Raw genomic sequence first — 24,288 nt, 5'->3', positions numbered from 1 at the left:
AGTTACCTGGGCTTCAGTTCTGGGGCTTATAATGGACAGGAAGGGCAGGGTCCCTTAAGAGTGAGCACTGTAGCCTTTTTCTCAGTGATTATTTTCTCTTAAATTTTGAGGAATTTCAAGCTTGCACAGGCCAAACTTTTGTTTTCCTTTGGCAAAGCAGGAGGCCGAAGGGCAGGAAACAGAGGAACTCTGTATTCACACATATTTGTGTAAAATATTAGTTACGCATTGAGCTCTACCAACCCATTACAGTAGGGCAAGAGAAACATGCGAACCTAGTCCAAGAGCTATATTTATGGTTCAGATCCAAAATGGCTGGCATGTTTATGGAGCACCTTTTGAAAAGTCACCCCAAGTGTTCCAAGATAACTCCTTTAGGTTCATGTTTTCAAACCAGAAAGCAGGAGAGTCCATTTTCCACAGGCTGTAGGCTGCCTGCAGCCTCTGAATATACTTTCCCAGTTTCTCTTCCCCACCAAGAACAAAACGCTTTCCCTGCTGTGCCCATTTGCTGCCTCCCGGCTGAGCAGGCTGCTGCTAAGGGTCTTTGCGTCTGACGCTGTCAGAAGATGGTCTGTAATAAGCTCCACATACTGCCACTTTCATAGGAAGAGTGAGTTAGCACAGTTTGAACACCACTTGCTACACAGATCTTCAATAGAAAGCATAAGGTGGATATGTAACACTGAACCCAACTTCCAGCTCAGTCCACTCTTCTCTGCGGTTTCATCTAACATGGGCTTGGCAGCTGTCAAGGGAAAAACCAGTCCTTTTCACAAGGCTACTCAGTACACATAACCTTCAAATTCTCCTCTGTGCATCTCAAACAATTGCACACAGGCAGCAAGAGAGGATGCTCCTGCGAGCACAGAACAATCCCTCTGTGTTGTGGCTTTCAGCTCCTCGATAGGAGGAGGCAACACTGCTCTGTGCAGAAGCTTTTAACTATTAAAGCGGCTGCTTCCGTTTCCCAGGAAAGGCCGGGTGGGACAAAGACCTCCTATGTAACACGCCAAAGGACCTCACACCAGCAGGAGGAGGAGTTTTATGCCTTCTCTGAGCTGTTGCCTTTGTCTTGCATTCCTCCTTCAGTACACAGGACAGAGCCTTTGTCCGAGGCTGGGCGGACCATGTGCAGCTTCTCCCCCACTTTCTTACCCCAGAAGTTACAGAAGCTCTTCTTAACAGGGCCTGTTGGTCCCCAGCATGTCAGCTCCTCGTCACCCTCCTGCAGCAGGGAAGCTATGGGTATGATGGAGAAAAAGCTTCCTGCAGAGAGCTCGACTCCTCCTCACTTTGGGCAGAAAACATGAGCAAGATCAGTTCTGATCTTGAAACTGCTGCCACTCAAGACAGACACTGTGAGGGGCCAGCATCAAAGCACCCCAGGGTACAGGGCCTGCTGGCTGCCCTCCTACCACTTCGACTGCTGCAGCAGACTTGCAGAGAGATGTGTCACACAGCTTTCTCCAGGTCTCTGTGCATGTTTCTTTCCCCCCTCTCAGTGGCAGCCCACGGTCTATATGAAGCCTAAAGCAAGTTGTGCATTTATAAATGCAACCACGTATCAGATTTACAAGTGTTGCTGCTCTGTCCATCCCTGCCATTTGGGAGCAGCCTTAGGGCACAGGGACTGATGCAAAGCACTGAGAAAAAAATAGACACCACCCCACCCACCCCTTTTTTTTCTTTCTTTTTTTTAATAAATGAACTGAATGAGCTGAACTGAACAGCTGAAAAGCAACGAGCCAAGTTCAGTTCCCAGGCAGGAACAGGACATGAGTTGACACAATTAAAAGGGACAACATCAGTTGAAATCCAGCCAACTCAAACTGGGCCTAAACCTACTTTATCTAAATTGCAGCAGCAGCTAAAAACAAGCCTTCTCTTTCACGCAGTGCTGAGGTCCCTCGCTTACTGCCTACAAATACTATGCAATCAGTACAGCAGTCTGGGGAAGCCAGCTTTCCTTCTATTTCAACAAGTCTTTTATAAGGAACAAAGACTTTCTGTACCTTTGGCTCCTGGCACAAAGTGTCTCCATGCTTAAGTGTCAACATACCCTTTGGGGCCAGAGAAGGTCCAAAACCTGTTCTCAGCTGAGAGCTAGAAGTCAGAGACACAGGGTCAGGCTTCAACGGCAAGGCACAGGAAGTACCCAGCCTGACCCATAGGACAAACTACAGGAGAGAAAAAAAAAAGCCCAAACTTCATGACATTAGGTAGGTAGAGAAGTAAAGGCTTTAACTTGTATTACATAGCTAGCTCACAGACAATGTAAGCCACAGACTTTTCCCCCTCCAAGTTGAAAGTGAATACTTGTGTCCTTGGAAGCTCCTGGTTTCCCAGTCATGCATTTCTGCTGCTGAACTGCACACTGGGAGGAAGCCTGGGAGAACCTTGTGCCCAGTCTATGTTCACATCACCAGTGCTGACAAAGCAAAAGTCGGTGTCACACTGCAGTGCTGCTGGTTCACAGTATCACAGTATGTTAGAGATTGGAAGGGACCTCAAAAGATCATCTAGTCCAATCTCCCTGCCGGAGCAGGAACACCTAGATAAGGTTACACAGGAACGTGTCCAGGTGGGTTTTGAATGCCTCCAGAGAAGGAGACTCCACAACCTCCCTGGGCAGCCTGTTCCAGTGTTCTGTCACCCTCACCGAGAAGAAGTTTCTTCTCAAGTTTAAGCGGAACCTCTTGTGTTCCAGTTTGTACCCATTGCCCCTTGTCCTATCATTGTTTGCCACTGAGAAGAGCCTGGCTCCATCCTCACAACATTCCCCCTTTATATATTTATACACACTAATAAGGTCACCCCTCAGTCTCCTCTTCTCCAAGCTATAGAGACCCAGCTCCCTCAGTCTTTCCTCATAAGGGAGATGCTCCACTCCCTTAATCATCTTAGTTGCCCTGCGCTGGACTCTCTCCAGCAGGAACTCCTCTCAAGTTCCTGACAAAGCATCCAGCACTTTTTAAACCTAGCTGAGGATTGCAAGGGGTCTTCTCTCATGGCAGCAAGAGGAATTGTGTGGAGAAGAGATGCTTTGGTGTTGCACAATGTCCTAGCAAGTCCCAAACTTGTCATCAGTGCAAAGACCTGCCCACCATCTCCTTTTCAAATGAAAGGTTCCCTCCACTTGGCTGTTATAGACAGGCTATTTTGCTATGCATATTACTGCTATGCATATTCCTCCACAGACCTCTGCTAGGGGTTGGCAAGAACATCTTCACATTAAAAGCAGGCGCTGGAAGTTTACAGTTTCTTTAGGGGGAAAAGAAGAGCTATAATAATGCCTTTCAATGAGCAGTGCTGGACCAAACCCAGAACAGTCCCAGGAAAAAAACAACAAAAGGATTAGAAAGTTTGATGCCAAAAACTAAACAACTAGAAAGCTCCTTAAGGTTTGCCTCAGAGTAGCTATAGCAGGAAAGCAGATAGGTGTTTAGCTGCCCCATCCTTCAAGCCCACTCAAAAAATGAAGCCATACTGCAACACTGACATCTCCCCTTTGAGAGGTCAGATACACAATTAAGTTTGTGTTAAGTTACAACTGCACGCATAGGCTGAGGCCAGCATATGGCAAGCTGTCATCGCTGCTGCTGCAAAAGGAAAGGTTTCCTGCAAGTGGCATTGCCTTGTGTGTCAGCTAATGGGCACACGCACAAAGTGAGCAGAGCTGCCATAGCAGGACGAGCCTCATGTGGCGGGACATTCAACAGGCATCCAGCATCAGGCAGGACAGGGTGATCAGATAGTGCCACAAGGTAAGTTTCAAGCATTCCAAGCAGTAACAACAAGAAGACACTAAGACTAAATTCGGTCCCACCTTCAGTATCTTCTCTGTGCAGCCATAGGGCAGTATTTCAAGAGAAGATGCATTTACATGCAAATAAAATGTCTCCTGTTAGAATCACCTCTTCTGTAGACAAAAACATTTTCCACGAGGTCTCTTCAGTGTTATCTGACAGCTTTGCAGGCAGACGCTTCTTCCTAGATTACCAGCAGTTGCTGCATAAGCTTTATTTGTGATCTATAAGGGGAAATAAAAATGGCCAGATCCATCTGCAACCTGCGCTTTGCTGCAGCGCCTATCAGGGCAATTTACAAGAGCTGCATTTGGCAATTCCCTCCCCAGCAACTTAAGAGCCCCCAGACAGCCACAGGGAAAGCCAGCAACAGGTTAGAGACTGAAGCACAAACTCAATAGCTGTCTGTCATGCCTGGCACATCAGCCAACCACTCTGAACACAAGCAACCAGTTTGTTTTATCACCCAGCACGTTGCTTGGTACCAGCCACAGCACGTACATCCCAGCTGGAATCCAGGGGATATGACAAGACTGGCTTAGGAGATGGGGGTAGGGATGGGAAATACTGGGAGGTGAGCTCATAGGCAGCAGTATGGGGAGTGGATTTATTGCTGCAGTGTGGGATGTAGAGGAGCTAGCGCACAAAGACGTAAAGGACCACGCTTGATCTGTGCTGCTGCTCACAGAATAGCTTGTTTTATGGGAAACATCTAAGGGGAATTAGGCTAAGACCCAACCAATTTCTCATGGACCACTGAATAACTATCAGATGATGAGAGCTTTTGGCCATGACAAACTTGGGTTAAATTGGAACCAGTGACTTAATGTTTCCATACCCCTTTGCAGGATAAAGGCACGCAGCCTGCGCACTTAGTTGAGTCCCATTCACCTACGGCAATTTACTGTGGTACATTTTCAGTGTTTGCACAGCAGAGTTCACTACGTAACAGGCTCTGCTGAAATGAAATTGATGTTGATTTATACTTCTTTGTAGAGTTAAAAAACATAGTTAATCCCCCCCATTTTTAATCTAAAATCCTGGAATACTACAGAGGAGCCAGGCCAGCTCTACGCTGGAAACTGGTCAATATTACAAACAGATGATAGAAAAAATACATACATTTTACAGAGCTATAGCAACCAGAAGAGAACAATAAATCAGCCTGGGGATGAAAAAAATATATATAAAGGCACAGTCAGGGAAAAATACATATGAATTACTGGGAGATTGTATTTGGCTTTAGTCACCATACTGGGAAGAAATAAACACTGTTTTACAAACAAGCTAGACAGGCCTCATTTGTATTCAAGGAAGCAAGGAGTTTGTTTTGGGTTTGGTTGGGTTTTTTATTGCCTTTTTACACACAAAATTGGCCTGTGTCAAGAATGTTTGAAAACATGTTGGCAAGGTAAGAGTCAGTGAGGCTACCACGCTGGAGCTTTCTGGACTCCAGAAGATGTGAAGATGAGGTGTTAGCAGTTACAGCAGGGCAGCAGGTGTCAAGGTATCTGCTGGCTGAACGGCTGCAGGGCTGCGACCCCAGTCAAATCACTTAATCCCACTGAGTCCCATTTTCAGTGTAGAAGTTATACTGCCTGTCAAATGCAAAGTGCCTCTGTGGCTCAGACTTAAACTAACTTTGATCAGATGAAAACTGCATCTCTGTCTGCAGTCCTTACAACTCCTAGAATCACCCTGGCTTAAAAAAAGGGGAATCTGCAGCACACAGAGCAGGCACAATGGCCCCAAACCGATGCAACAACCCAACAAGCACACAGGCAGGAAGAATGTATGTGATTCCTCAAACTATGGATAAACCATCAGACAATAATTTCTACCTGAAGTACGACATGTCAGAAGTAGCTAAGGAAGGCTACACATACCTCATTTTGGGCTTTCTTTTCAGCCTGGCTGACAAAGGCTTGTGTGGCTGTGCTGCCTTGGGCACTTGCACGCATCACTCAGCACCATCCTCCCTTCCAGTAACAGTGGGAAATTGTCCCACTGACTTGAATCATGACAGAGGGCAGAAGCTCACAGATACCAAGTTGCCTCATTTCTTCAGCAAAGAGCCCAACACATCAGCTGTTCAGTCAGTGTTTTAACATGCTGTTGCCCGCATGTAGAACTTGGATGTACCTGCTGGAATTAGTTCTGTCCAATGCACTTTACAAAAGTGTAATAGGTTTTCTAAGGAATACCTCATACAAGTAAGTTTCTCCTGAAGTAATCAGCTGAAATCTACATTAAACCGCCACCCACAAACTGTATTTTGCATGCTTACTTCTTTTGCTCACACATTTTGCTATTACTGTTTTGCAGCTGTCCCCCAGACAGCTTCTAACTACTGTCTAGTCAAAGGTTTAATATTAAAATTGAACTTTCAAATTAGCAGACACTTCAAGCTCACACATTTAAATATCTTTTAGCACACCAGTAATCAGGAGACTAGGAAAAAAAGATAAATTATGTATTTATGGAACCACCCAAAATTGCATTTAGAAAACCTGATGAGGACACCTAATCGGTGAAGACACGTTTATAATACAAAGGAGGCCAAGAAGGCGCCTACTCTGCCCTCATCTGGGATCAACTCTTCCTGACAAGTATCAATGAAGAATAGTTTGACTTGGTTTTAAAGGCATGCAGCAATGGAGAATCTTCAACTATTGAAGTATTTCACCATATTTATCCAAAAGATTTCCTAATGACAAATCCTAAGTCTACCTTACAGAAATTTTGGTAGTGACACTCTCATATCCTCAGTAGACACACAAAAAAATTATTACTTTATTCCCTACAGCAACCTTTTGCATACTTGAAGACTGTTCTCACATCTTCCTCCCATCTTCTCTGCCCTACACCAAACAAACGTAACTCTATCATTCCTCCACAGGTCATATTTTGTGGACCTTCCGGTCACTCCTATTGCTGTCCTCCAGATTCTCTCCAACTGGGATGCATCTGACTTGAAGTCTTTTGCCCCAAATGAGAGACAATGCTCTCCCTTTTCCCTTCAAGGTGTTTCCAGCAGTACAGGATGCTATCATATGCAATACACAGAACACTCCTATTTCTACATTAGAGTAATTAAATTTCTCTCAGCATGCTGCTTTAGGTATAGTTCATTGATGACTTTAATTTTGAATCATTTTCTTCTTTCAGAACTGTGCAGTGGATTAACTTGTGTAAGCACAGGACCTCACAGCTGCTGCACATCCCTGACCTTACTGCACATTGGTACTGGAGATAATTTCCACTATTTGCAAAGGCTGTCTGAATCTAAGCTCTCTGCACAAGAAGTGCTTTGCTGTGTCTGCAGATTTCATCAGGATACTCTGCATTTCATCATCCTGATCAGTACAAAATTGCATGAGCTCTAGGGCAGATTTTAGAGGAATCCAAACTCTATGCATCTTTTGTTGTTGACAACTGCACATTGAGAATTACTCAGAGTCCAAACACCCAAACAGTACCAGTATCCATCCCTCTTTAGTGTTCATCAAGGCCACACTTCCTCAGCTCACCCACATACCTGTTGGAAGAGGCAATGTCAAAAGTCTCACTAGGATCAAAGTAACCAACACTCACTGCTTCCCATGGTGCCTGTAACTTCACCACAGTTAGTTTGTTCTGATTTATCTTGATAAGCCCATGCTGGAACATCCATTATTCCCTGAATGCCTGCTAGATGGTTTGTTTTTCTTAACTGTTTCTTAAGATCTAAAGTCTGGGAGACCAATTAGAAACCTCAGGGTTTTGCATTTTTGGGGTTTGTTCTGGTTTTGTTGTTTGTTTGGGTTTTTTTTGTGTGGCTGAAAGTGAAGAACAGCATTTGCCATTTTCCAGCCTCCCGTAAAGCTACCTGCTCCCCCTGTAACAGTAGGGCTCAAACTGCTCAAGCAGACATGTGCCAGGATAAATGTTATCAAGCTTAGCCAACCTGTATACCTCTAATTCAGGGACATTTTAGTACTTCTGAATATAGTTTCACTAACTAGCTCCCCACTACAATCATGCACTGCAGAGAATATAACCATGACATATACTATACCATTAACATGATGGGTTTTTCCTGACAGTTTCCCCAAACCTGTACCTTACGGCTGCAGCTGTTTTCTTTCAGGCCAAGAAACACAGAAGCAGCAAGAACTCATGCACACAACATATTTGTTTCCATGCAACATTAATGTATTGCCCTTATGATATACATATCAGATGCGCCTATAAAAATAACATAGAAACAATGCAGATTTTGATTTCAGGAAAACACAAATCACAGCCTCTCTATACTGATTACGTGTTGTCATATTGCAGTAGGTAAAGAGTTAAGAGTTGCAATAAGCCCAAGATACGCTTTTTGTAGGAAGAGCATTTCTTCCTGTCTGTTTGAAGTATAAATTTGTTCTACCATGAGATATTCCCAGTATACCCGTGAACCATGACAAGCTAAGGTCACCGATTCAAGGTTTGGGGGTTTTTAAAACTAAAAATAACAGAGCTGGAATGCGTGGTCGTGGTCAAACAGTGATAAAATAAAGAACAGATAAAGCCACAAATAAAATGTTTGAGATTCTCAAGCTTGGTTTGTTGAAGGAGGGGAAGTAGTGCCATTTAATCAAAAGCACAAAGCACCAAGTGTTTGTAACAGTGAACAGGGAAGCCAAGGCTCAAAGAGGGCTGAAATTCAATGCAGAAGGCTGCTTTTCTAAATCACAGCCAGAGTGCAGGAGAGACAGGAACAAAGGAACATGACATTCATTTGCCTAGAAGTGTTTGTTACAAAAATACATCAACTGCAATGAGACATGCTTTGCAACTGCAATATAAAGTAATAATATTTGGGACAGCAGTAGCTGCTAGGTGAGTTTTCAACTCAGTCATCACCATCTGAAAATGCTCAGGTTCAGCAGGACTATAACTACACCTTACTCTCCCCCAGCTTCAACCCGACCCAACAAAGCACATCTATGATAACCTAAAAGTTGGCTGGTTATTCAAGAGATAAGAATTTAGCTCTTAGCATAGCTTTCAAAGTAAGCTATCTTTTGACATGTGGAAGTGCTTGGAGCCTACCCAAAAAGCTCCTACCAGTTTATTTTTTCTTGCCTCTTGTTCAGAGAGGATTCATAGGCATTACTTAAGTTGGTTCGGCTCATCAAATGTTTTTGAGGCTACTTTGGAGTATCAAAGAGACTAAAAAGTTGGGTTAAAAAAAAAAACAAAACAAAAAACCCCCAACCAAAAAACACCAACCCCCCCCTCCAAAAAATACCCAACAAAATAAACCAACCAACCAACCAAAACAACCCACAAAAACAAAAAAGAAAAAAGAAAAGAAAGAAGAGGACAACTTTCAGGTACATACACCAGAGTCAAACACCACCATTGCTGCATCTGATAAATGCTCCGAGTGGCGCAGACAGAAAGAACTCGAGCAAAAAAGAAACCTTTTGTCATGTGAAACAATGCTGTTGTACCCCAGCCTGCCTACTACCCGATGGGCTTCAGGAAAACCACCCCTTCAGATACTTCCCAGTTTTAACATCTGACTAGAAAAGTCCTGTAAAAGACCAAGGAAAAAAGACACCTGGCTTTGCAGAGTGACCACATTATACTGAGGGAAATCCTGTTAGGCAGAAAAACCCCAACAATGCAGAGCAGTGGGTGCCTGATTACTCAGGGGTGATGTAAAGAAGAACATAGGAACTGCTCTGGGAACTGCCAGCCTGAGAGGCAGCAGCTCATAAGCAAAGCAGTGAGATACGTCAGATGTAGAAGGACTGGGGACTGTGCAAAGCAATAGAGTGAGCAAGCCTACACTAAACAGAAGATGCCTACATCTAGGTATTGTCAACAAGCATTGCCCTGAGAGATCAAGAAACATGATAGTCTATCCCATTACAAGGCTTACTTTTACATCATCTTCCAAGTAAGGCTTACTTACATCATCTTCTTGGGATTAACCTGGTGTCTATGATTAGCCAGAAGATTTTAGTCTGAGAAAGTTCATATCCAAAGGAGACGAGCAATAAATAAATTTGTACTAAAATAAAACTAGAACTTGTTCACTTGCTGCAACATCATATGGTTTCCTTCTATACAGGGCAAGGAATGGTTGGTAATACTCAGTGACAGCACACAGCTGCTTGCTGAAGGGCACGAAGCTGCATGGAGAAAAAACAAAACAAAAAATCCAACTCTTCTGGTAACATCTAAGGGGCCTCTGGGAGTCTCTCGTCCAGCCTCCTATTTAAGTGGAGCCATCACCAATGATGATCAGGACTGTTGTAGCTTTGTGGAGCTAAGTCCTGAACCTTTTAAGGAATAGAGATCCACCACCTCTCATAAATCATTACCTGTCCTTTACCACCCTCCTTGTGAGCAAGTTTTTCCTGAAGACCTTCCAGAACCTCCCATACTACAGTTCAGAGCTGTAGCCCCTTGTTGTATTACGTAGGGCTTGACCCCAGTCCTGTAACTATCCTTTCAATAGTTGTACGCTCCTGTCGGATCACTCTGCACCCTCTCTTCACAGGCTAACCCTGCCCTGCTCCCTCAGCTCTCTTCATAGCTCACATGCCCTAGGGCCCTGACTGCCCGGGACACTCTCCAGTTTTTCAGCATCTCTTAAGCCAGAAGGCCCAAACCAAGACCCAGTGTTTTAGGTGAAGCATCCCCAGTGCATTGCCAAACAGGTAATAACTCCCCTCAGTCTCCTGGTCATGCTCTTCCTAAGACAACCCAGCACATGGGTTGCCTATTGCATGATGAGTGTTCAGTTGGCTTGTTGCTTAATTTCATATTCAAAGAAAGAAGTCAATTTATGGTTCATACACTGGGTTTTTAAACAATGTAAATTGAGAGCTAAGCACCCAGAGGCTAGAATCCATTAACATATATTTGAGCAGTGCCTTTAAGGAGTCATGGTGGACAGAAAGTCAAAAGCAGCATGGATAATACCGGAGGCCCTTAAAAGTTCATGTCAGACTGATGCATGGGCACAACCACCCTTTCCAGTCTAAAAACAATTCATTAGCTTTGAGTTCAGAAACACGAGACTGCATTAGTGCAGGAGCCAAACAAGGAAAGTCTCTGCCCTGAGTGCCAACTTAGTCACAGAGAAGTTTGTCCTAAAGTAGCCTACCAAATCCCATTTTACTCTGCAGACTTTCTCTCACCCACGAAAAGGGCAAGAAAAATAAGCATGGGAGGCTGCTTAACATGCTAATAGAAGGCACTGAAACTACTCTGTTAAAAGACTGTTATGAGAATCTACATTGGAGCAGAAAATTTTAAAAGGGGTGTAATACATAAGATAAATATCTAAATAATAAGTATGTAAGTATCTAGTATGTAAAAGGGAGACTTTAGATTCAGATTTTTTTCTTCAGACCTTGTAGCAAAAACATAGAAAATGTAAGTATGAATTCATCACTGCATGGTCAGTATCAAAAAGCTACTACACAATACAATTTGGGCAGGATGGGAACCTCAAACAACAGCAAAAATTACTATATTTACTCGGATTCAGACACTTAAGGGCAGCAAAAATCAAGACAGAAAGGTGAGCCCAAATTTGGATGTCAACCAGCGGAGACAGCTACACAGCAAAGGTTATAAAAATATGCTTGGGTCGTTTTAAACTGCAACAAGAGACACTCCCAGTATGATGAGAAGCAATAACCTGTGCTGTCAATATTTAGGAAAACAAAACAAAACAAACCCACATGAGTCGCCACTGCCTCAGAGATTTGTCACTGAGGTCAGCAGAGCAATCCTGGTTTTAACCAGCAACAGAATCAGGAGTTACTGACCAATTTATTAACTAGTAGAATAAGCACCAAATGTTTTAAATTCAATAATCATTGATTTGGAAGGTACTTTACCTGTAAAGGACCTCAAACTAGGTTAAAAGAAAGTTCTTCAAATATTTTCATTCATATCTTGCGATTCTGGAGAGTGCTTTCCAATGCACTCAACCATTCTCTGGGTCTGCACGTGCTCAGACTAGAACTAATATTCAATCTACTGGTGTGGACGAAACCCAGAAAGGGTAGATGCAAGAGGATGTTTTCTAGGTTCCCTGGTTCTCAGTTTTCTGGCATGTCTCCATCAGCATTAATGATTCCCAATTGTTAATTCCCTAGCCCTCCCAGCCTTGGCATCCCTTATGCCATTTTCTCATCCCAGCAACTTCTTGTTTACACATGTTGCTGCTGCTCAACTGCAGAGACAATAAGAACATACTTGCCTGTGAATGAACTGCAACTTTTTCTGAAGTTATTCTCAGCCGTTAGGCTGAGAAGTGCAACCTTATCAAGGTGGGTGCTTCTCAGCCATTTCACTATAAGCTTTCCTTACTGAGAGAAGGTGAAACCAACAACACAAAAGATCAACAAAGAGTCACTGGGCAGGCTTCCTATGGTTACTAACTGTTCTGTATCTTCAGCTTTTCAGTGCTATGGATTTGGTGTTACCTGAACAGCAGTTGGGTTTTGTCCCCAGCAAGCTGGGCTGATGGAAGGAACACACTCGTGGGTTCTCAGACAAAGGTAATGCCCAAGATTTGATAGAGCGCTGATGAGACAAGTGTTGCACCACGTAACAGATGCTGCCCTTAAGAACAAGGGCAGGAAAAAAGTGAGGCAGCATACTTAACCCTGCAGTACCTGACTGGAAGACGTATCTGGCTAAGCCTTGCATTAACTCTGCTGGCCAAGTAGGTGGTGCTGACTCCCCCGTTTCTCTCTTTAGGCGAAACGTCAGCTCAAATCCGAAACCACTTGGTCCGTCTGTTCCTGTAAACCTGGAGGGAATGAAAAATAAAAAGTCACGACATATTCCTTGTAACCAGAGCAGGCTTCAAGATTAGGACCATGGAAAACTTACGAGTGTTCCCATAGAAAAGATAAGTTTAGTAATTCTCTTATTTCAGTCTACTCTGGCCCAAATGGCAAAACATTGTTAGGCCAGCTGACGTAATACAATTTCAAAGATAACTATCATTGTAGTGTTTTCAGTCAAAATAACGGAGCCTTGGAAACATGACTTCTTTCCCGGGACAGGTGGGGTTTTCAGCAACCTGAATTTGGTTTTAAAACATCATTGTAAGTTCTGCACTGATAGCTAAATGGGAACAGCAAAGAGAGTGTGTAACAGAAAATAATGTTACTCCACCCTTGTGAATTCAATTTTCTATACATTGAGAAGTGAGATGCAACTGAAGTATTGCATAGTAAGTTTCTGGGTTGAAACAGCTAAGTATTTTGATGTGTAACACATTTCTGTGTTGCAGATGGTCAGCAAGGGAGAGGCAAAACAAGAGGATACGGGCAGAAAGTTATTAATGTCTCATACAATGCAGTAATTCTTATTTTGCTCCAATACATGCCTGCACACATTCTCCTTGTCTGTAGAGGAGAAAGAAAAGAAAGGAAGCACTGAACAGGACAACTACTCTTCAAGAAGCACTGGCTTGGGCATTTCCCCATTTGACGTAAATAGGTGCCAGTTTATTTGGTTTGGTCAGATAGTATCTACCCGAAAGCATAAAGTCATAATTGAAATATCAAGCCTATAGCACAATGGAATAAATAGAGGATACCCCAAACTACTCTTTACTTCAACAAAACTAGAGCTTGAAAATCCTTTTTTTTATATATATATACATATATATACAGACACACAAAAGGGAAATTTCTTGTTCCAAGTCCCCAACAACTCAAATTGCCACATGTGCCTGTGGAAAATAAGCAACCTCATAGCTTGAGAAACTGAAAGCAAGTTGAGGATATCTGTTCCTTTTTTACCGCTGTTATGGCCTGCCTTGCTTGTTCGCTGTGGATATTCCACAAAGGCAGAGGAAAGAAAGATTTACTCTGAGCATAAAGCCATCTCACAGAAGCTTTCACAAATCAGTATCATTTTGCCAGCTGAAATCTCCAACACCTGCAGTCATTGGCAAATTCTCTGGAGAAACTTTGCGAATGTCTTGGATGCTGGTACCTTGCTGGCACATATCAAAGTCACAGCGCACAAAGCCTTAACATTGTACTATGTCTTAAACCAGTGAAACAGAGCAGTAGGGACAGTAATGACAGCATTTTCCATTTGAAAAGCAAAGCTCAGCAGGAATGTAGTGACCAGCTCCAAGTTCTGGAAGGGTTGTTCCAATAGTTCCAAAAGACTTTGAAACACAAATGCTTTATGGTGACTCTACGTAATAACATGTTAAAACTGATCTGACTTAAGCATTGATACCACTCCATCATAATGTAATATAACTTCATTTGAGGATTTTTCAAGGAAAGTTTGATGTAATGAAAGTAGTTAAGAAATGTACCCAAGGACAGAGCTAGGCTACGAGACAGTCCAAAGAGGTAACAGCAATTACAGTATTGAATACAATGCTGAACCCCACAATTTTGAGTGAAAGTTTCTTTTAAACACCACTAAAATACTGAAAAGAATAGAAATATCTGACTGAAACCAAGGGAGTATGAACTGAAAGTCAGACAGACATCTGCAATAAAAGGGAATAAGCAATATAGCAAAAAAAAGTCTTTATTTCATTAGTAAAATTCAATGTTCATTTTTATTTATCTCTACATTCACCTCAGCAAAGAATTAGAGAATTACATACTACTGAATCAAACCCTCTATGAACAGAGCAGTAAACACGTTTCAGAATGGTCAAATAGAATCATAGAATCATAGAATAGTTAGGGTTGGAAAGGACCTTAAGATCCACAAAACCTCTTTTGGGAAAGAAGTGCTGCTTTAAGCAACAAGCCAAATAATTACATTTGGTTCTTAAACAGAGCAAGAGCTTACTGAAGAACCAGCCAAGCAGGGAGTGAAATCTGGATATGCAGTGAAACCCGTGTTCTGCAATCACGCATACAGGCCTACCAAAAAGACTGACCCAGGATGGTGATAGCCTCACAAATGCAAAGTTGTACTTTGCACATTCAGCACCCATGTAGTATTTTATTAGTTTCACGTATCAGTTAGCAAAAGAAAACCAGAACTATTTCTTAAAAGGGAGAAACAAAAATGCTTCAAAGGGGTAGTTTTCAAGGACTGATTCCAGGAAAAAGCATACAGCAGAAACTGAAACACATTATGAACGGGTCAATTTTAAGAAAGTTCAAAGTTAACAAAAAGCCTCCGAGCTGATCTTTCACAGTTTAAATTTTGGAAAGTAAGATGGCTCCCTATTGAATTTCCTCCTTTCAAGGCCCATTCTGAAACAACATAGCTTTACTTCTAATATGCATCAAACTAGAGTTTAGTGGGGGCTTTTTGAACTCCACAGATCCCTCTCCACTTCTCAGAAATAACTGTTAAAGAAAACACAATAGATGCTTTATATTGATCCATGCACAAGTTACAGGGTAACAGAAGTGTTCAGGTGATTACCCATAAGATGTAAAGCAAGGTGAACATTTAGGAGAACACTGGTCAACAACGTATCAGTAGTTGGCAAAGCAGTAAAACAGAGGCAATGTTTCTTACATGATTTTTTTAATATAGTAATAAAATAGACACTAATACAGAGAAGATCTACGAGAAAATAAATAGAATTAAAGATAAAGAAATAAGAAGTTACTTCCCTCAAAAGACTTAAAAAAACCCCAAACCCTCAAGAATAAAACATGCATCTTGTAAAACCACTAAAAACCACAGCAACACACAATGCTTCAACTCTCAAATTCTTAAATTAACAGTTACATTTCAGAAAAGTCCTATCTGCATGTAAGAGATCTGTAATTAAAGATTAGATTTCAAATGGGTTTTTTAATAGTGAATGGTCACAGGTTGCTGAAAATACATGGCTTTGTCACAGTAAAAATTATACATGCAGTTCACCTCCACTGTGCAGCTGTTCCAAGATAACAGTCTATAAAGTAAAAGTCCGATCTGTTTAATTTTAGGTTGGCAATTTGGTTTTGAAGAAATTGTGACACATGTGGCTTTAAAAGCCTGTGATTATTTTAGAAATCCTTTATATTTAATTCAGGGAAGTTCTTCATAGGAAGAAATGCTAATATTCAGAGTGTAATTAGATAGTTATTTTCGCTTAGCATTTTTGCCAAAGATTTTGCTTTTATTCTTAAGAAGTCTTGAATTAGAAAGGAAGTTGAATGTAGTTTCAATAGATGCCAATAAAATTTCTTTCAATGAACAAGAGACCATAAACCGATGTACCGAGAATGGAGGTAGATGTGAGCTTTCAGAACTGAACAAACTATAACCCTGCCACATGTTTCTGACTCTTGCTCTAACAGAAATCAGAGAAGAATCCTGGTACTGAGTTATACAGCTCGGCTTCTCCTACGGAAGACCTTTTCAGTAGGGAGTGAGTTCTTACACTGCCCTGGACTTCAAAACTTGTGAGGGTAAGGATGCATCAGTCCATTGACAGAGGGGCAAGTAGCACCCACAGCCACAACAAACGTGTGGGAAATGAATTTGCCCAGTAAAAAGCCTGAGACCTCCAGATATGCACACCATAGGAAGAGAAGCTCAAGAAAATGCCATTTTATCCCCACAAGAGTAAAGAGACTATTCCTCCCTTATATCCAGGCTGTAAGCAGCTGCTCATTCCCCCAGCTTATCTGTGCTCATTTTTGTTCAAGGTTTTACCAACAGGACAAAAGATGCACCTATCATAATCAAGAAATCCACCCATAATCAAGGAATAAAATGAGACTCCTCATAAACAAGTTCATTTATACCAAGATGATCCATTGCTTTAATGTGGACACACTGAATTCCCATGGCAGCTGCCTCCTTGTAGGGTACATCCCCACTGTTTAAGTGTTATCTTAGGAGGATGCCAAGGAACTGGACAAAAAAGGATCACATCTTGCAGGCTTGTTGATGTTCAAACTCAGTCTCCTTCCCAAATGTTCCCAATTTTCACTGAACTTCCTTCCAGAAAACTTCCAGAAAATCCAACTACAGTCAACCAACACATTAAAAAAATCCTATAGTTCTGGAAAAGACAGATGGAACAAACCTCATTTCCACAGAAAACTGGGTGAAGGTATGAGGATAACCCAGAGGTGGAAGAAATCCTGCTAAAGCACACAGAGACAAGGTTTGCTCATGATCCACTACCTGAACTAACTTGCTCCTTCCAACAGGGCAGCAAAGCCTCTGCAGCAGGTTACCCTGATCCCGATTCCTGTCAACTGCAGAAGTAATGCTTCTATTGCACACTTGTTGTTTTACAGAAGCCAGATTCTGGCACAGTTATTAGGAGCTGGTTTCTTTGTAAGCAGTGGAGGTGGCAACTGCAGTGGTGGGGCTTTTCGGCTGAGGTTTAGTTGCTCACTTTGGTGTTGTTTGGCTTTTTCTTTAAATCTGAAGGTGACCAATTCAGACTATAGCCAATATAGAACAAAGGCTTTGGAGCTCAGTTCAGCATCTCAACACCGAAGCGCTTTACAGATCATTTCTTCAGCAAAACAATTAGAATCCAGTAATCCAAAAGAGCCTCAGCTTTACAGTAAGACCATGATCTGAGAATGGAGTGCGTGCAGTAAAGGAACCTCAAGAATTAGTATTCTGTATCTGTGCATAGCCTCAGGTACATGAACTAAAAGCTGCAACACAGCAGCAAGTTTCTTTACTAACAGACCCAAGTATTTCACATAGAATCATAGAAGAGTTAGGGTTGAAAAGGACCTTAAGATCATCAAGTTCCAACCCCCCTGCCATGGGCAGGGACACCTCACACTAAACCATATCACCCAAGGCCTTGTCCAACCTGGTTGGTCAAACCTAGCTTGGTTTATGCCTTGCTTCTGCTGAACCCTACAGTTAGAAGTGAAAGTTTCTTTTAAACACCCCTAAAATACTAAGAAGGAAAACAAATACATTTATATTTTGCCCGTAAACTGAAGATACTAACTATAAAGAGACAGCATGAACCGTATTGTGCCTGCCACTGCTTTGCCCCCTCCAACATGAGGGCACATCACCTTTATAGCCAAGGCAACTGCCAAGCAGCTGGCTAAGTTTTCACAAAAAACAAACACTGATGGAGAAATTCTTGGCTTGCTGCATGCCCACACATCAGATAGTTTTATATTATGACCACAGCAGTAATGGAAGGCTCTGATATCTGCCAAGTCAAATCCAACTCTAATATTAAAACCTTATTTTGTCGCATGAACAAAAATAAACGTTTTGAAAGCCAAGGTCATGTATCACATGCCATTCTTTGGGTTAAAATTCCCTTTATCTGTATAGCAAATCCGCTCAGCAGAAAAGACCACATCTCAGCACTGCACACATGCTGAAGGAGCCTAGCTTGTTCCTTTAATGAGGTAAGAGTTTCACTGATCATGATATTTAGTTCCAGCAAAAGAATCCAAAGAAATAGAGGCCCCTTTATTTACAGAGCCATGCGGCCGGGCCCCCTGAGCCCCCCACCACCCTGTGCTCTGCCAGGCCCTCTCATGAAGCCACACACAGAGAACTGAAAAGCTGCTCTCTGCAGCAGAGTACCCACGGCGTTTTTCACATCAAATAACCCAGCTTAACAGGATCAAAAGCCAAAATAGCCCTTTGCTTTAAAAGCAGCTCTGAAAACCAGAGGCTTTTCAGTTTAAATCAAAGCTGTTTGCCAAAGCATTTTCATCCTCACTTTTGCAAGGAATGAGAAGAGATTTGCTCTACTACAGTGCAGAATGGCTGTGTTTCTGAAATTCTGCTTTTGGAAGTGACACAGCTCTAGACAAGGAGCAGAGTGTGCTAGGTGCTTATTTTTTGAGAGTTTAAAAGTATATGTATAAATGCATTAGGTGAACCACTCCTGAAAATGGGAGTTTACGTAGAGAAATGCAGGCCCTTCATTACTATTATTTCAGCCAGGGAACAAGAAGAAAGTTCTTTCAGGGTATTTTGGGATAATTGGGACTGCCCTTTCAGAAGTCACAGCTCCACTCCCAGCAGCTCCAGGGAGATAAACCAGGACTCTTATGGGAGTCTCACAGTACTCTGAGCCCACTTGTCCCAGGTTCAGTTTCCAGCCTCATTGCCACTGCTTTAGCAAAGCCACTTCATGTGCCTTTTGCTTCAACTCCCTAATTGCATTTCCCTGTATCTTCTACAAGGACAAAGCTTCTGCTCTGCCACTGGTGAGCTACTCTGATACTGTTCTGAAGGCTGTAGAAATACAGTTATCACAACCTAGTATCATCTGCCAGGACTTGTGCAAAGCATGTGGCAATGTCCCACACATCCTTGTTTCTGACTGGAGAGGCATGGAATTGAGGGATGGACCATTCAGTGCACCCCACCCCTCAAGAAAACCCTGTTAATCCACAGCTTTCAGTACTCCAGATCAGCCTATCAGGATGTTTGAGAAGGTGGTTAAACCAAGCTAATGGGCAGTGCCCGTCAGTCTGCTTGATGAGACCGACGTACTTCAAGGCCCAACTCTCAAGAGTGTTTTAAGACTGCATAGCTAGTAACCATCCCAGAAGATTTTCCTATTAGCTAGCAAAGATATTATCAGCAACATAAATGGCTTGTTTAACAAAAAGCTGACTTCACAGGTCCTTCCTGAGAAAAATCAGGACATCTATCATTCCCCTGCCCACATGTGCTTACAAACAAGCAACACAAAGGGTGAGCTCCTGTCTAAAACCCAAAGAGAAGCCTTTTAAAACCCAAAAGATAAGCCTTCAGCAAGCTGTCACAGCCACTGAGTTGAACACCCTAGTGTTTCCATCTCCCAGGAAAGACATCAGGCAAGAGCTGATGTGCCCCAAACAAGACTATGCAGAGAATCACTGTTGCAAATTCAAGCTCCAGGTGCATTATCCAATGTCTTCCCACTATAACCAAAGGACTCAGATTCCAGAGCTTCAGAAGAAAATGGAAAGAAAATAAGTGATCCTGCCTGTTTCTTCAAGCATCTTGCCTAACAGGAAATGGTTGGTTTTAGTGCAGCTGTCAAATAATATGAAAGTCTCATCTGAGAGCCCTGATGGAATGCTGGGACACTCCTGTGAAACAATTTCATAATAGGCACAGAACCCTTCCTACATTAAAGGCTTAAAAAGTATCCAGAACAGTTATTTCAGCCAAACCCCACCTGCTCACTCACATATTCTCCTGGATTGTCTCCTGGCATTAAGAAAAGCATCAATTTTAAAGAGAAATGCATAAAAACATCTCAGAGGAGCAGGGGGTGGTTATCTGGTTGTCAGATGGTTACCTCTTCAGAGCGCTCAACAGGAAATTCCATGAGATCTTGCCATCCCAAACCTGCACACAGGATCTTACTGGACTCCTTCCTAGCCTGATTTAAGGAAAAGCTTCATGCATAAACAGGGGAAATACAAATGCCAAAAGAACACATGCTCAGAGATTTCTGTTCATGTAAAATCAAGGCCAGAAAGTGAGTGACACAAGATGCTTGAGACATCAGTCTAAGACTACACCCAAAGCTGTTGCTTGGAGCATATCAAATGTCTAAGTCGTCAACCAAATGGAAAACCTTTCTAGAAACAGCAACTTAAGTTGTTTTTAGAGAATTATTCCAACATCTAAGCCCAAACAGATGCAGAGGCACTCAGTCTGCTGGCATTTGGAGGCAGTTTGTCAGCTTTCCAAAATACTCATGTAGGATGAGCTTAGAAAACTTACACTGAAATAGATCTGTTGCGAGTCAATTTGTGCTGCCCAGTATAAAAAACAGAGATGTTCTTCACTGAGCTACCATCCAGCAAGTAAAGTGCTGTTACGGGGCACAGGGGGAAAGAGGAGACTTCAGTTTAAGTTTCACTCACACATACACAACACCGATTTCACACGTTACTATTCAGCTTCTTCAAAACTCAGCTAGGACAATCCTGCCCCTGAAGCCTAGAAAGTCACAGTTCAGGTTTCTGTTTTTAAAAGTCATTTCTATAAACCTGCTGTTCTATGATTCTATGAAATAATGAGCATTGACACAGCAGACAAACTGATTTTTCCCCTAAACCTGCTGACTACAGAGTCATTAACACTTCTAACTCTGCAGACACTTGTAGACCTGACAGACTGACCACTTTTTAGACATCCAAATCAGTCAGACACGTGAGAAGCACTTAGCACACAGCCGCCTCCATCACATGAGGAAAGGCTGGGTGCTGGTTTCTTGAGTCTCAGTAAAGGAAGGCTAATAGGAAGGGAGGATCTTACTGCTTAATAACCTATTGGGAAGGCAAAGGGAAGACAGAGCCAGACCTTTACTGCCCCTTTACTCTGCTCTCGTGAGACCTCACCTGGAGTACTGTGTGCAGTTCTGGTGTCCTTAACATAAAAAGGACATGGATCTGTTGGAACAAGTCCAGAGAAGGGCCACGAGGATGATCAGGGGACTGGAGCACCTCCCATATGAAGATAGGCTGAGAAAGTTTGGGCTGTTCAGCCTGGAGAAGAGAAGGCTGCGTGGAGACCTCAGAGCAGCCTTCCAGTATCTGAAGGCTATAGGGATGCTGGGAAGGGACTCTTCATTAGGGACTGTAGTGATAGGACAAAGGGTACTGAGTTCAAACTTAAACAGGGGAAGTTTAGATTGGATATAAGGAGGAAATTCTTTCCTGTTAGGGTGCTGAGGCACTGGAATACGTTGCCCAAGGAGGTTGTGAATGCTCCATCCCTGGCAGTGTTCAAAGCCAGGCTGGACAGAGCCTTTGGTGATATGGTTTAGTGCGAGGTGTCCCTGCCCATGGCAGGGGGTTTGGAACTTTATGATCTTAAGGTCCTTTCCAGCCCTAACAATTCTATGATTCTTTCTCATAGAGACGCACAGCAAAATGGCAGTGAACTATTCCAGTTACATGTATCTGGAAATCTTTTTCAGATGATCAAACTCTGGAACAGGATCAGGGAGGCTGCAGATGTTGGCCCTCTGAGCAGGCATCAACTGGAAACTTTCAGAGGTCCCTTCAAACCCAAGTGATGAAGCATCACAAACAAGAGATAAACTTTTACAACTGGTACCCTGTGTCCAAAACCAAGTTGGCAGGACCCACAGCTGATAATTTTATGAACACATGAGTTTAACTCATTTTGACAGACGCAGTTGCTATATTCAGCTCCTGCCCAGCCACATGGCGAAACAGCTCCCGAGCTGTGCTCCTCCAGCCTAGCATGTTAAAGTAAACCACCATCAGTTTTCAGGTAATTTTAATGTGTTGGGCTGCAAATTAAGGCAATCTAAGGGCTGATTCTCTGAGGTTCAGCTGTCCATGCCATGGAAGCAGTAGCATCTAAGTATAGGATCCCACTTAGCTGCTGGAGGTTAATCACTTTGAGCTCTAGAGGCTTGGGAACATTATTGTCTCATTATGGAGAGGGCTAACATAGTCATCCATACAAGAACAGTGCACACTGATTAAGGGCAAAAGGCTGTAACAGCCCTCTTGGTGCCAAAGGCATCTATCTGCTTCATTATTAAGTCAAGAAACTTTAGAAGACTTAAAATCCTAACTCAGCATCTGGGTGACCTAAGTTTGAATCTCTTGTCTGCTATAAACTTCCTATCCTCCTCAACAAGTTACTTCAGAATTTGATTCCCATATGTAAATTAATGACATTTCCCTGCTTCAAAGAGTAATGTGACACACTTGTCATATATAGGAAATGCTGATATACTTCAACTATGAAGGTCACAAAAGCTGGGAAATGAACTCCACATTCTACACAGCATGGACAAATACTGCACATGGGAAATGACTAAAACAACAAACTATGAAACAGGAGGTTACATGGGATGTGTCACTCTCCACCCCAGAAAAAGATGTCCAGATGAGGGCAGTTTACTTTTCATTTTTTCTGTTTTATGGTGCATGGATACAGCTATACCAGTAGGTGATGGTTTGATCTTCCATTATAGTCATAAATAAACTGACAAGACCAAACCATTTCATCTTCATGATTCCCAAAACACATGTTTAAAAAATAAACTCCCTGAAGTCAAGTGACAGAGGACTGGCCATGATTTTCAGCTCAAGGGCTCACAGAGTTCTCCATGGAGTCACCCAGGCTTCCAATCTCACAGGCAGCAGAACCCATCTCACACTGAAAGCAGGTTCTCAACCACCTCCTGCAGCAAGCTGCAAGCACAGCCAGCACTGCAAGTGAGGCTGCGCTTCCATGACTCCACAGGGAAAGGGCAAACAGTCTCACTGCGATGGCCTGGGGAAGCTGGAGCACAGTTGCATCACCTTAATGCCCACTGAAAGGATCCTGGAAAGAACAGCTAGGAGTACAATAAGGATTTGTTCTTGCATTCATAGAACAAGGGGCAGGGAACTACTAAAAAAGACCCCACAACTTATCAAGATTTGTACTTCAACATTTTACTTAAGCTATTTACGCTGCACTTCAGAACTACTTATCCTTCATTCCTACAAGGTCCAGTACAACAGTGCTCTCATTTGGCCGGAGCTGGAGGTGATTCTGCAAATGAAGCACACAGTTACTGTGCTATACACAGTGCACCAGTGAAGAAGACAACCTTCCACCTGCACACAGATCCTTTTCACATTGGGACAGAATCCTTAGCTCTCATACACTGCTTTTTGTGTAGCCAGCAAGGAACGGTAACACACCCCTAAACTTCACCAAAGGGCTCAGCTGCAACCTCACCAGCCAACAGAACATAAGCAAAGGGCCAGTCTGAGCCAGTGTGGAAGGAAAGGACAGTACTGCTGTGTTGGTGAGCATCTGGGAACAGGGTTCCAAGTTTCCTTGCAGTGCCTGCTGGCTCCTTTCTAGCTCCTACTGTGGAAAGTTCTGCAGCTGCTGGGAGGAACCCATTCGCATAACAAAAGCGGCTTTCAAAAGCAGTATGGGAGGGTGAAAAGAATAAGAGAAAAACCCAAAGCCAGAGGCTACACTGACAGCTACAGTTAGTTTTTTACAGCATTGCCTAGAATCCTCAAGCGAGGATCAGAGCTCCAACATGTTACACAGAATATAAACACTGGTGTCTCCCATTACTTTCCTGCTGGCTAAAGAACATATGCTAAAAGAAAACGCAAGAAAACTTCAGCACACCCTCAAGCACAGTTAGAATATGCAATTCATACAATTAAGTTCTCAGCTGCACAGTAAGTGAGTTTGAGGCATAAAAGGTATTCTGGAGCTTTTAGGAGGCTGATCCAAATCCAACAGATTTCAAGCAGGGTTTACGCACCTAAGTATCCTGCTGGATCTGGGATTCAGTCCCTGATCTTTCACTTCATTAGCTGTAGCAATCAGGACAATACCTGCTTACTTGCAGAGCTGTTACATAGTCTCATTTCATTGTAAAGGGCACACTCAAAAAGGCCCTGGGAGCTCACGCTGTAATTCCCGGGAAAAGCAAGCACCAGACTGCTTGCACAAGACTCCTGAAAGGGAAACACCAGACAGCTGCAATGAGAAGTATACTATATATTTTTTAATCTGCCTTTAAGCA

General features: G+C 42.7%; 1 protein-coding gene across 3 annotated transcripts in view; it reads right to left on the bottom strand.

Annotated features, from left to right (window-relative positions):
• The window catches only part of SUFU (SUFU negative regulator of hedgehog signaling), a 90,298-nt gene that overhangs the window by 50,344 nt on the left and 15,666 nt on the right, over positions 1-24,288 (bottom strand). For all 3 annotated transcript variants that reach the window (XM_061372562.1, XM_061372563.1, XM_061372564.1), the window contains exon 3: positions 12,485-12,621. In XM_061372562.1, the coding sequence (XP_061228546.1) occupies positions 12,485-12,621 (137 nt within the window). The remainder of the gene's footprint in view (positions 1-12,484; positions 12,622-24,288) is intronic.

The sequence above is a fragment of the Neopsephotus bourkii genome, unplaced genomic scaffold (assembly GCF_033783945.1).
Source record: "Neopsephotus bourkii isolate Nb327-2 ecotype Australia unplaced genomic scaffold, CSIRO-AGI_Nbou_v1 NB_1615, whole genome shotgun sequence".
In the NCBI taxonomy this organism is placed as follows: Eukaryota; Metazoa; Chordata; class Aves; order Psittaciformes; family Psittacidae; genus Neopsephotus; species Neopsephotus bourkii.
The sequence above is the reverse complement of the archived record's forward strand: the minus strand, read 5'-3'. Positions and strand labels throughout refer to the sequence as shown.